Source organism: Callithrix jacchus, chromosome 11, assembly GCF_049354715.1.
Source record: "Callithrix jacchus isolate 240 chromosome 11, calJac240_pri, whole genome shotgun sequence".
Lineage (NCBI taxonomy): Eukaryota > Metazoa > Chordata > Mammalia > Primates > Cebidae > Callithrix > Callithrix jacchus.
The window spans coordinates 36,201,718-36,214,277 of NC_133512.1; the positions used below are offsets into that span (position 1 = coordinate 36,201,718).

The following is a 12,560-nucleotide window of genomic DNA, read 5'->3' on the forward strand; positions in this document are numbered from 1 at the left end:
GTAACATTTTTTAAATGACAAAGTTTCTGAAATGGAGACTAAATGAATGGTTACCAGGGGTTAAGGAAGGAGGAAGGCAGGTGGGAGGAAGGTGGATGTGGCTATAGAGGGCAACAGGGGGAACCTTGTATTCTCTTTGTGGTGGTGCATGGTACAGACAAGTAAAACTGGAGACATCTGAGTAAGTTTGGTGGATTGTATCAATGTCAGTATCCTAGGTGGGACAGTGACTATAGTTTCCCAGAATGTTACCAGTGGGGGAAACTGGGCAAAGTGTACACACAGTCTCTCTGTATTGTTTCTTACAACTGTCAGTTAATCAGCAATTATCTTAATAAGTATTGTAATTAAAAATGACACTTTCAGAGATCTATTTCAAGCTTGATATTTGTCCCCAAAGAGGATGAAATAAAAAACAGCTGACTTACAGCCTTTGCCACAGGAGCACATGCTCTGTCATTTATATGTAGCTGAAACTTGTGGATTTCTAAAGTTTAGAGATCTACAGTGACTACCAAATGGTTAGTAAAAATCTGAAACAAGATTGCACGCCAGCCACGGTGCTGAAAGGAATCGGGATGGAGATACTGAAGCAGAAGCTGTTAACACAACAGTTTTTGCTTGCCACTGGGTTTCAGTCAAAAGATTTCATGAGGATGAAAAAAATCTGAACAGTTTCAAGCAATTACACTTTTGTCCAGAGTTAATTAATTTCAGAAACTGCTGATTTTAGCCTATGCCTTCTGCCTAACATATTTTGATACTTAGTTTGCTTTTTTTTTAAGGGAAAGGAGTGGAAAGCCAAAGATAAATTTATGATGCCAAGTAAAGGGCATGATTACATTGCTGCCTCTTTCAGTTGTTCAGCCTTGTAGCTCAGTTCCTTTCTGTTTCTAACATAGCCACTGCTTTCCCTTGTCTTCTCTTGGAACATGGTGTATAAATATCCCAGGCACTAGTAGGTCAGAGAACACAGGCAGTTTATGAAATACCACAAAGTCTGCTAGTCTGAAAGCATGTTAAATAAGGCTTGTTACAGAATGTTCAGGAAAAAAAAATAGGACTCCATCTATTATTATCACTTTGACTTTCTGTTTGATTGTTTTGCTATTCTTACTACTTTGGGGAAGCTTGTTTCAAGTTTTAAGCATGGTAGATTTCTGTCTGGGCCCTCACATGCCCCAGCGTTCCTAAGAAATTGCAAAACCTATGCTTCCTTCCAGAAAAACTTGTCTATGCCTCTCCTAATCCCTATGGAGAACCGCAAGTTTTCTTATAGAAAATGCTTGAGAGTTTCAGAGTGTTGTGAAAGGAAATGAAAGGGAGAGATGGAGTGGGAGCAACTGCAGGAAAGAAGCAGTTGCTTTTCTTAAAAACCAAAAAGACTCAGATTGTAACATCATTGCATTTAAGTTTACTTGGTCAGAGTCTGATGGAAACTCCTGTTTATAAGAGCAGTGTGGAAAGGCTGTGCTTGCAAAAGGAACATTCTGTAACAAGCCTTATTGAACATGCTTTCAGACTAGCAGACTTTGTGGTATTTCATATACAGATATGATTTGCTTTGGAAGTAATGGTCAGAAATGCCATGTCCTGTTGTACTGAGCCCATCTTGGAATTTATGGTTATCAATTTCATTACATAGTCTTAAGATTAGGTCTTGAGTTTTATACTGTCAGAAATCTCCTGGTGCTGGGCTACAGTTAGAAAGGGCAGGAGCTTGTTTGGACTCAAAAGCTATAAAAGAATCCAGACATGACTTGTAGGTCAGAGCTGAAAGCTGTTAAAGACATGATAATCAGATTGTCAGATTTGAATAGCCAGCTGGGGCAAATTTTACAGCGTTCAAGTCTAGACTATGTGTAGATGGCAGAAAACAGAGCCAGAGGTGTGTGTATGATGAAGGGGGGAAGTTTTTTGAAAAGAATTCAGGAATAACTGTTAAACATGGCATATAAACAAATAAATAATCATTTTCAGAAAGAAATAGGGGGAAGGTATCAGAATCCTAAGCACAGTAAATAAACAGGTTGGGATGGTAGTATATAAAGAATCTAGTTCCTCGGTTTTATTCTTTCGTTTATTAACTTGATCTTTTAATTTAACACTTTTTGATGTTTATTCTTATTGATTGATAAATATAGATCCATTTTTTCATTTGAACTGATATACAGTATTCTAGTGTATGAATTAAACATTTTACATCTACATGCCCATCCTGAAAGACAAATTAGGTTCTCATGAGCCTTTTAAACATTTTTAGTTGACATGTAATAATTGTACCGATTTACGGGCTACAAAGGGACATTTGGATACATTTTATACAAGATGTAATGCTCGAATCAGGGTATTTAGCATAGCCATCACCTCAAGGATTTATTATTCGTGTTGGAGACTTTCAAAATCTTCTCTTCAGCTTTTTAAACAGACCATAAATTATTGTTGACTGTATTCACCCTACAGTGCTACAGAACACTTAGAACTTACTCTTGCTCTCTAGCTATAATCTCGTATCCATTTCCAGTCCTGTTTTAATTAATTATATGTTTAATTAAATATATTTATAATTAAATATTTATGAAATATATATATATATATTTGTTGTTGTTGTTTTTGAGATGGAGTTTCACTCTTTTGCCCAGGCTGGAGTGCATTGGAGTGATCTCAGCTCACTGCAACCTCCACCTCCTGGCTTCAAGCAATTCTCCTGCTTCAGCCTCCCGAGTAGCTGCGATTACAAGCTTGCACCACCACATCTGGTGAATTTTGTATTTTTAGTAGAGACAGGGTTTCTCCATGTTGGCCAGGCTGGTCTCAAACTCCTGATCTCAGGTGATCCACCTGCCTCAGCCTCCCAAAGTGTTGGGATTATAGGTGTGAGCCACTGCACCTGGCCAATTAATTATATATGTATTTTGAGACAGGGTCTTGCTCTGTCCCCCAGGCTGGCATGAAGTGGTGCCATCATAGCTCACTGCAGCCTCAATCTACAGGGCTCTAGAATCCACTTACCTCAGTCTCTCAAGCAGCTGGGACCACAAGGGCATGTTACCACACCTGGCTGATTTTTTAAAAATTTTTTGTAGAAATGAGGTCTCACTATGTTGCCCAGGCTCCATTTTTAAAATCAAAGTTTGAATTTCTTCTCCCTCTCTCTCAGGCTATCTGAATAAAGGCAAAAATGTGAAAGGGTATAGCTTGACAGTAGCACACATCTGACTTCTAACTTGGCTGGGTCACCCTGAGCAAGTATCTTAAACCCTCAAAGCCTCTGTTTTCTCATCTGAAACAAAAAGGATGGTATTCTGTACAACACATGTTTGTGGTAATGACTGAGTGGTATAATATGCCAACAGGTTCTGGCACGTGGTTAGTGATCAATAAATGGAAAGATTACAACTATTAATACTATTTCACAAGTGTAAAGCACTTAGCCTTCTCAAATACCGTCACATTTAATGCTACATGTTCATCTTTGTAAGAATACTGTTGGAAGGGGTGGGAGAACTGGGGGAGGGTTGGTCAAAGAATGCAAAGTTTCAATCTGACAGGAACAATAAGTTCAAGAGAGCTCTTGCATATCATGGTGACTGTAGTTAATTACAAAATATTGTGTATTGGAAAATGCTACAAGGGCCAACTTTAAGGTTCACCAAAAGTGTCAACTATGTGAAGTAAGGCATATGTTAAATAGCTTGATTTAGCCATGCTACAATGCATACATATATAAAAAAAATCTCGTGTTGTACACCATAAACATATATCATTTTTACTTGTCAAATGAATAAGAACCTTTACATACATACAAAAAGAAGAATACTTTTGAGGGACTAGGCAGGTATATAGTGTCCCCATTTTACAGATGAGAAAAATGAAGCTGAATGATTAGTCTGCCTAGTTGGAGAGCAGTACACTTTAGATTAGAATACAGAGGTTTGTAAATTTCAGTAAGGATCAGAATCACCAGAATGGTGACTAAAATTCAGATTGCTGGGCTCTACCTCCAAAGTTGCTGATTAAGTAGGTTCAGAAGGGAGCCCAAGAACATGAATTTCTTAACAGAGCTCAAGTGACGTTGATGCCATTGATCTTGCCACATGTTGCAAGCCACTGAACTATGCTAGACCAATGGTTTTCAAATATGCCTGCTCTTTAGAATCAGCTGGAAGCTTAAAGGAAGAATAAACCTATAACTGCATCACTTCCGTAGGTGTTCTGCTATCACAAATATGATCCAGCCTTATCACTGGCATACAAATACTTGATTATTCCAAGTAAAGAAGGGTAAGTCTGTAACAACTTTGGAAATTTTGCAAAGCCTGGAAGGTTTTTTTTTTCTCTCAAGAATATAGTATTACTATATTTCTTGGTCAAGTGTGGTGACTCACGCCTGTAATTTCAGCACTTTGGGAGGCCGAGGCTGGTGGATTACTTGAGGGCAAGAGTTCAAGACCAGCCTGGCCAAAATGGCAAAACCCCATCTCTACTACAAACACAAAAATTAGTCGGACGTCATGTCACACGTCTAATCCCAGTGACTTGGAAGGCTGAAGCAGGATAATCACTTGAACCTGGGAGGCAGAGGTTGTAGTGAGCTGAGATTGCACCATTGCATTCTAGCCTGGGTGACAGAACAAGATTCTGCCTTAAAAAAAAAAAAAGAATATAGTATTACTGTATTTCTGATCCCAAATTTTCCATTTTACAACCTAAGATTTTCTATTATTGCCTGTCAAATACTGAATCAGGGCTAGCAAATAATTGAGATTAATTACCATACCTGAAGCAATGAGGTTTTTTTGGGGGGGTGTGGGGAAATGAACCCCGGTCTCCTGCATGACTAGTTTTTTTTAATATTATAACAAATACTGATACTTTGACGTTCATTTCTGAAATACTATATGGTTGGTTATTTTAGCCTTGACAAAATAGAAATTTAAAAACTCTGCTTTAAAAAATATCCTGAATTGCCAGATGCAGTGGCTCACGTCTGTAATCCCAACACTTTGGGAGGCCAAGGCAGGCGGATCACGAGGTCAAGATATCAAGACCATCCTGGCCAACATAGTGAAACCTTGTCTCTACTAAAATACAAAAATTAGCTGGGCGTGGTGGTGTGCACCTGTAGTCCCAGCTACCCAGGAGGCTGAGGCAGGAGAATTGCTTGAACTTGGGAGGCAGAGGTTGCAGTGAGCCAAGATGGCGCCACTGTACTCCAGCCTGGTGCCTGGCGACAGAGCGAGACTCTGTCTCTAAATAAATAAAAAATATCCTGAATTTATTGAAAGAATGAAATGTTTTATGACTTTTTGCTAATTAAGAAGTAATTTAAAAGTTATTTTTATAGATACATTTATTCTGAACTCTGTATATTGACCTTTTATAGATTTTTAAGTATGCTGCCTAAATAATTATGAAGAAAAACGTAGTTCTTTAAAAACTATGTATCAGAGTACTTTCATTGATACCAATAATTGGAAATAAAACATTTTCTTTTATAAGACCTAAATTCATAGAAAGGTAAGAATTATTTAATAACATGTTTTCATTTTCATTCATTTATTGTCAGTGCCTAGTCAAAATCATATTTTATGTTCACATACTAAATGATAAATAATGTACTATCTGTTGCAAAAACCTATGTAATAAGGGTTGTATGATTACATATTTGGAGTTTACATAGCATCTCTAAGAAATCCCAAATGCTTTGAAAATATTGTTTCACTTACTTTTTTTTTTTTTTTTTGAGACAGAGTCTCACTGTGTCTGTTACAGAACTGTTTTGAGGGGATGTGGTGGAACTCTCAGTTGAAGGATTCCAGAAGGGAATGTATTCAAAGGTTAATTCAGCACAGGGCTTAGAGCATGGTGAGTACTCTTTAAATTAGCTGCTATTCCTGTTATCACTATTACTGTTTACTTTTTGATAGACCACAGGCTTTAAAGTTTCATCATGATGTGTATTTTTCTGCATGTGATGTATGGACAGATCTGATTATTGATTGTCCAGATTATTTTCTCATCAGCCATTAGGATGATTTTTATCAGAGTATTCTTATATTGTGAGGTCGTGACAATATCATCTTGACATGCCAAGTCAGGAAGATGAAATACCAGGTTGTACTAATAATTTTTTAAAAACTTTCCAGAAGGACACCCAGTCTGTGTTAGATGATGATTTTACAAGAGACTCGATTCTAGATCTTTTATTCTGTAGCCACTTGGAAATTTTATATCTGAATGTTTCAAATTTAGGGATGTCTTCCCCTTCTAGGATAGGTGTTATCTAATCATAATGAGATGAAAGGTTTAAGAGACCAAGAGCTAGAGAACAACCAGTTATGTTTTCTTGTTTAACGGTTACTTTATTTTTTCACGACCACATACAATGCTAAGTGGTGCTCAGATACTGTTACCAACTAGGTACTGGTCTATTCTGCCCTGAGCAGTAAATCAATTACTGTGACATAGGTTTTGCAAAAGAAAAAAAATTATTCACAAGGGCATAGAGTGAGGAGGTGGGAGAATAGCTCTGAAAGACAATAGGGATATTTATGGGTTAGGGAAATGGGACAGTCTGAGGTGTGGGGAAATGTAATTGGCAGTGGGGAAAAAATGAACAGGCTCATTCGGCATAAATGTAGCCAGAGTTCATGGCATTATATAGGACATATGTACAGAAAAATGACAGTGTTAGCATGATCTGAGGGTGGAGTTTTTGACCCTCTGACATCAAAAGGCCACACCTCTCAGGCACTTGAAGAGTCAGTGGTCTCAACCAGTTTGAACTGGACAAAAGCTGGCCTAAGTTTCTGAAAACAACACAAGGGACAGTTACCATGGTGACCTATGAATATTATCTATAATATAGCCAGTGAAGGTTAAGTTTCAGTGTTCAGAGTCCCAGTGCTCAGCTACTGCAGCCTTCAACTTCATGGAAAAAGGAAACAACAACAAGAAGAGGCAAATGACCAAAAGCAAGCAGCGGAGACTGACCTAATGAAATTAACCTCTCAGTTTCAGTACACTCATGCTGCTTCCAGCTATCTGCAAAAGGTAGATTCTCTGCATGATTTTCCATTATATGGGGAGGACTAGGGAGTCTGCACAGAACTAAGCTCTGTGGGGAATGTGGGGAAGGCGGAGATACTACTTCAGATAAAGGAGAGATGTCTGGGCTCCTTTTACAAAGCAAAAATGGACAAGCGTTGACATCCAATCACAACTCTCGCACATCATTTAAAGAGGTTCAATAATGGCTTTGCAGAAGAGTAAAATTTCATCTCCATCATTTGGGGTCCTGGCTGGGCCCGAGGATTAAACCAACATAAAAAAGCTTAACAAAAGCATATAGATTCGTTTAATTGAATTTTTATGTGGCATGGGAGCCTTCTTAAGGAAATGAAGACCCCAGGATGAAGTTTGAGTTGGCCATTTATATAGTGAATTGCACAGAGTGATAAAACTGAAAATGCAATAAAGCAAAAGGGCATGAGTTAGGGTAGTTAATAGAGTGGAGAAGTGACTAAGAAGATAATAGAGTGGAGAAGTGACTAAGAAGATAAGGGTTAGTTTAACAAGGTTTGTTTGTACAGATTTTCCTTAGCTTCAATTTCCTGTCTTTGATAAGAATGTGGCTTTCCTTCTTGTGTAGGGAGGACATTGTTGACATGGGAATTTTGTCTCCTGCTTTTGAGAAACAGCATGAAGTTCAGAGTGATCTTCTGGTACCTGCTTTTTTTTCCCCCCAAGTGCTTGACGTGGGGAAAAAGTCAAGCTTAAAATTTTAGCTTTTAACTATTTAACTTAAAATAGTGAATATGCCACAGCAGCATATTTTAGTGAGGCATATTAACTCTTTTGGCTTCTAATCATAAATTTCTTACCTTGTAAGGTACTAGGGACCAAGTTTTCACTCTCTTATAGAAACATTTAAAAAGCAATCAAGCATAGATTTCTAGACATAGACTTCTTAAAGGAAGTTGCCAACATTATGTCTTCTTTCTCTCTGTTGCAATGTGTATACTGTTGCATCTGGGAAGGGACACTCATTTTTGCAGTTCCATAATGAACTCCAGTGCTCACACCCTGGGAACCCTATCAATAATAATTGTTAGAAAATATTACTGCAGATGATGTCAAATCCTCTGGTTCCTTAGGGTGTTACCCAAAGCCTTACCAAAACAAAACAAATTACACCACTATATAATCAATTACTAAATACCTTCAAGTGTGCATAGGCTTTGCTAAGCACAGGAAGAAAATTTCCAGGTTGTCATCTGAAGACTTAGGGCTGGTTATGGCAAATTTCTAAACAGAAAGGCTCAACAGCTTACAGGTTTCCAGATACAGAAGTAGCTAGGCTAGGCTGCTTCAAGTGCTTTGCAAAATCGGACCCACTTCAAATTTATGCTCCCTTTTCCAAAATTGATTTGATTTAACCTACAATGAAAAGAAGTAAATGCAATCAAGATCAGCAGTTCATGAGGAAGCAATTATCTTAAAAAAAGAGGGAGAGAAAGAGAAAGAAGAGCTCTGATCAAATCAATTTTCACTCTAAGCTTCCTAGCAGCGAAGGGAAAAAAATAAAGAAAAATGGAAAGAGTGTTGGATCTGGTGGCATAAGGAATGGGTTTCAGTTTGGCAGTCTGCTGCTGTCACTTAGTGGCAGGGTCAGGATCTCTTAATGTATCTTCTTAGATTCTGTTTATTTTTAAAATGTGGAGATTAAGAATCTGGAAGGATATTGAGAGGATTCAAGGAGATACTGAATGTAAAGGAAAACTCTAAAGCATAATAAAAATGAAGTGGCTATAATGAGTAATTAACATCCAATAAAAATATAACCTTTTAAGTCAGACAATGTTACATTTGTCTTCCACCCGAGAAGAACACAGAGGGCTGGAACATGAGAACTCATAAACATGTTGTTTACTGAACTAATGAAAGAAGGAAGGAAATCTTTCCCAAGTTTTCTCTTCAAGCTTGAGTAAATGTCTGGCAAATTTCATTCACTCCTTCAATATAGAAAAGATGAACATCAGATCCCAAGCAGCTGAGGGGGGCTGCAGAAGGTCCTATGCATACAGGAGGCTCTACTGTAAACCCATGACCACAGTTCTAAATAGGTGTTTAACACTGTCCAGCAAACTGTGATTTCAGCACCACTTCATTGACCATTCTCCCCACTCTCTACTTCAAGTCTCCTACAATCTCTACCCACTTAATTCCTCACTCTTCATACCTGAGCTCTAAGAACTATTCCCTGACCTCTGCCAGATTGTCTCCATGGAACAGTCGCCTTCTTCTCATAGCATCATCACTCCAAAGTTACATTTCTTTGCATCACGATTACATTATGGTATCAAATTAATTATACATCTAATTTATAAAATGTACATCATCATTATTACTATACTTATTTGCATCATTATTTTATTTATTTAGAATAATGCAATTAGGTTGGTAACGGGCTCTCAGGCTGTAAACTCCAACAGAGCAGGGGCCTGTTTTTGTTCTCCCTTGTGTTCCTTGTCCTAACCCAGTGTCTGATGCTCAGTAGGTGCCCGGGTCAATTTTGCTTAAGTAGTCAGGATTCCTGACCTCTACAAACTCTCTGCCTAGTAGGGGTGGAGGCCTACTGTGTGTAATGGCCATCTAAAGTTTCAGGAGAGTTTGCAGCTCTCCACCTGGGCTTTGGTAAAGAAACCTGGGTTGCTTGTTTTGCAAAAGGAACCCTGTAGTAAATGTTTTAGGAGACAGAATCCTCCCAAAGAGAACCCTGCCCCTTTACAACAACAAAACAAAATAAGCCCCAAAGCCGCCACAAAATATTTTCCTGGATCAGAGACAGGTGTTGCTCAGAATCCTGCGCCCCAGGGCAGGACCTGGAATAAACCCTTCCAAGTATCGAGCGCGCGTGCCAGCTGGAGGCTGCGCCGGGACAGCCCCCTCTCATTTCTCCCGCGCGAAACACCGCCGGACGGCTCCACTCCCTCCCTCCGCTGCAGGGGGGAGCCCGGCGCCCTAACACTGGCAACTGGTCTTGCCGCTCACAACTGCAGCCCCTCTCGTGCCGCCTGCGAAAAGAAGTTCAGTGGCTGCGAAGTTGAAACAGTGATAAGAGCCACGAGGCTCAGCGACGCGGCGCCGAGCGGGCAGCGCGACGCGCTCCCCCTGTCCCAGGCGCGGAGTGCGCCCCTCCCGGGTCCCGCCCGAGCTCCGGGCGGAGCGTGCTGGCTGCTCGGCCCCGGGGAGTTCTCGGTGCGTCTGGCCCGTGGCGAGGCCCGGCTCCCGTGGCCGAGTGCTTGGAGGAGACTGGAGCCTCTTTAGGAAGAATGGAGTTGGCTACTCGCTACCAGGTGAGGGTTCGGCGCCCGCAGTTATGTGGACGCACCCACAGCTTGACTTTCCTTTGCGACCGGGTCTTACTGGCTTTGGACTGGAAACGTGGCCCTTGGCTGCGGCGCTGACGATTCCGCGCGCCCAGCCGTGTGAGTGCCGGAGTGGGCGCGCCCTGCAGGTGTGCGCGGTGGGTCACGTTTGTGCCACGCGGACCAGAGAGGCCGGGTGCCCCCGCACACAGCCGCGCTCAGCGTAGCGCTATGTTCCGTATCGGGTGGCTGCCGGGGGTGCAGGCGGGGAGTTAGCGGGGCGCAGCGCCTGCGTTTGCAGCCCTCGTGTGACGGGGGAGGGGATTTTTTGTCCGCTCCCCACACTTTCTCGTGGAATTGGCAAAGATATCAGGAAGCTTAAGAAAGTTGTATTTTTTTTTTTCTGATAGTCTATCGCCAGACCAGTCCAACTTGGATAATGGAGTTTAAAAAGAATAACTTTAGTGTTCTAGAACGTCTCTAGACGTTTTTAAGGAATCGTGTGGGGGAAATAGCAACATTGTTCAAGTCAGACAAGCTGCAAGATCCCAAATCTTAGGCACAGCAGGATCCCAATTACGCGTTAAGGGCCTAACTAGCCTTTAAAACTCATTAGCAAACACTTGAGTAAGTTCTCCCAAAGGTTTCACTGAGTGGTGGGAATGTGAACGTGACTTCAGCTTTCTCTTTTTACTTCTTCAAAGCGCTTTTCTCTACCTTATCGTAATGGAGATATATTTTTTCCTTAGAGGTAAGCAATAAAAACATTTTTCAAAATAACTAAAAGTAAAATCTTTAAAAAGAGAAGCAGCCACGCCTCTGCTTGTGGGGGCGCAGAGATGCTTTGTGCGAGAATAGTTTTATTTTTTTCTTTTTCCACTTGTTTTTGTGAGAGCCGCGAGATTCACTACTTTCACCTTGCCGTCTACTCGTGTTTACTTTCCTCCACCTGCGTGCCTAGCCGGGGAGAAGAGGAGGCGGGGCCCCTAGCGTTGGAAGGCGCAGAGTGCCAGGTGTCCGACGCTGTCACCTGCCCGAGTCTGGCGGCAAAGACCGAGGCCCTAATGGTAGTTTTGGCCTTTAAGTAATTTCTGAAGCCGTCTTGAAATGGTTGTTTGAGAAAAATCTTGTTGATGCTTCTGAGAAAGAGTATTTGTAAAGTGCTTCCTGTGAGAGAAACTGTTAAAAGCAAGGGAAACAAACAGTAAAACCTAGGGAATGAGACGGGGTTCGATTTTTTTTTATTTTTTGCCACTGGCTTTTATTGTGTATTGGCATCCTAATCTTTTGTTTGTTTGTTTTTTGTTTTTTTGAGATGGAATTTCCCTCTTGTTTCCCAGGCTGGAGTGGGAGTGCAGTGGTGTGATCTCGGCTCACTGCAACCTTTGCCTCCCTGGTTCAAGCGATTCTCCTGCCTCAGCCTCCTGAGCAACTGGAATTATAGGCGCCCACACCGTGCCCGGCTAATTTTGCTTTTTTTTCCTTTTTTTAGTAGACACGGGTTTCACCATATTGGCCAGGCTGGTCTTGAACTCATAACCTCAGGTGATCCACTTGCCTTGGCTTCTCAAAGTGCTGGGATTACAGGCCTGAGCCACTGCACCCAGCGGCATCCTAATCTTCTAGGAGTTTCTGCTGCTGCAGGACAGAAAACAACAACAACAAGACCCTCCAGATGGAGATTTGTGCTCCCTGTGAATTTCATCACAAAACGTATCTGGAATGTGTCACTCCTGAAACCTGTTGTTAGGCTGGAGAGTTCTTTTCACTTCTACCACTGATATTCATAATTCATGCTTAGGAAACTCAGAAGTCCCAGAATGTTACATAATGAGGCTAATTTTTGGTAGTTGTAAAATGTTAAACTATTTTTCATGTGGGGATTACCCACAAATTATATCCGATCCATTTATGCACCAATTAAGGCAAATTACTATATGTAAGATGATGAGGGTTTTTTTTTTTCCTTTTCTAAAGACCTAATTGGCAGCTGAAATCAAGATGTGTGATGATTTTTTCCAGTGGAAATGTTCCTGTTCATCGTAATTTAAATGTGAACAGATTATACTCTCTAAATTAGTGGAGAGTGGTTCTATGGGGTGAGCAGGTGACTGCAGATAAGAGTACTTAATGAATGTTTCAGGCACAGCAAGATGTTAAATTCATGTGGTTCCACCCTGTCCTCCA

General features: G+C 40.8%; 1 protein-coding gene across 14 annotated transcripts in view; it reads left to right on the plus strand.

The window, feature by feature from the left end:
- Positions 1-10,227: 10,227 nt before the first annotated feature.
- The window catches only part of CDCA7L (cell division cycle associated 7 like), a 39,282-nt gene continuing 36,949 nt past the window's right edge, over positions 10,228-12,560 (plus strand). For all 14 annotated transcript variants that reach the window (XM_035253675.3, XM_078342061.1, XM_078342066.1 and 11 more), the window contains exon 1: positions 10,228-10,361. Coding sequence is in view for 6 of the 14 variants with exons in the window: in XM_002751504.6 (XP_002751550.2) it covers positions 10,338-10,361 (24 nt within the window). In the remaining 8 variants the exon portion in view is untranslated. The remainder of the gene's footprint in view (positions 10,362-12,560) is intronic.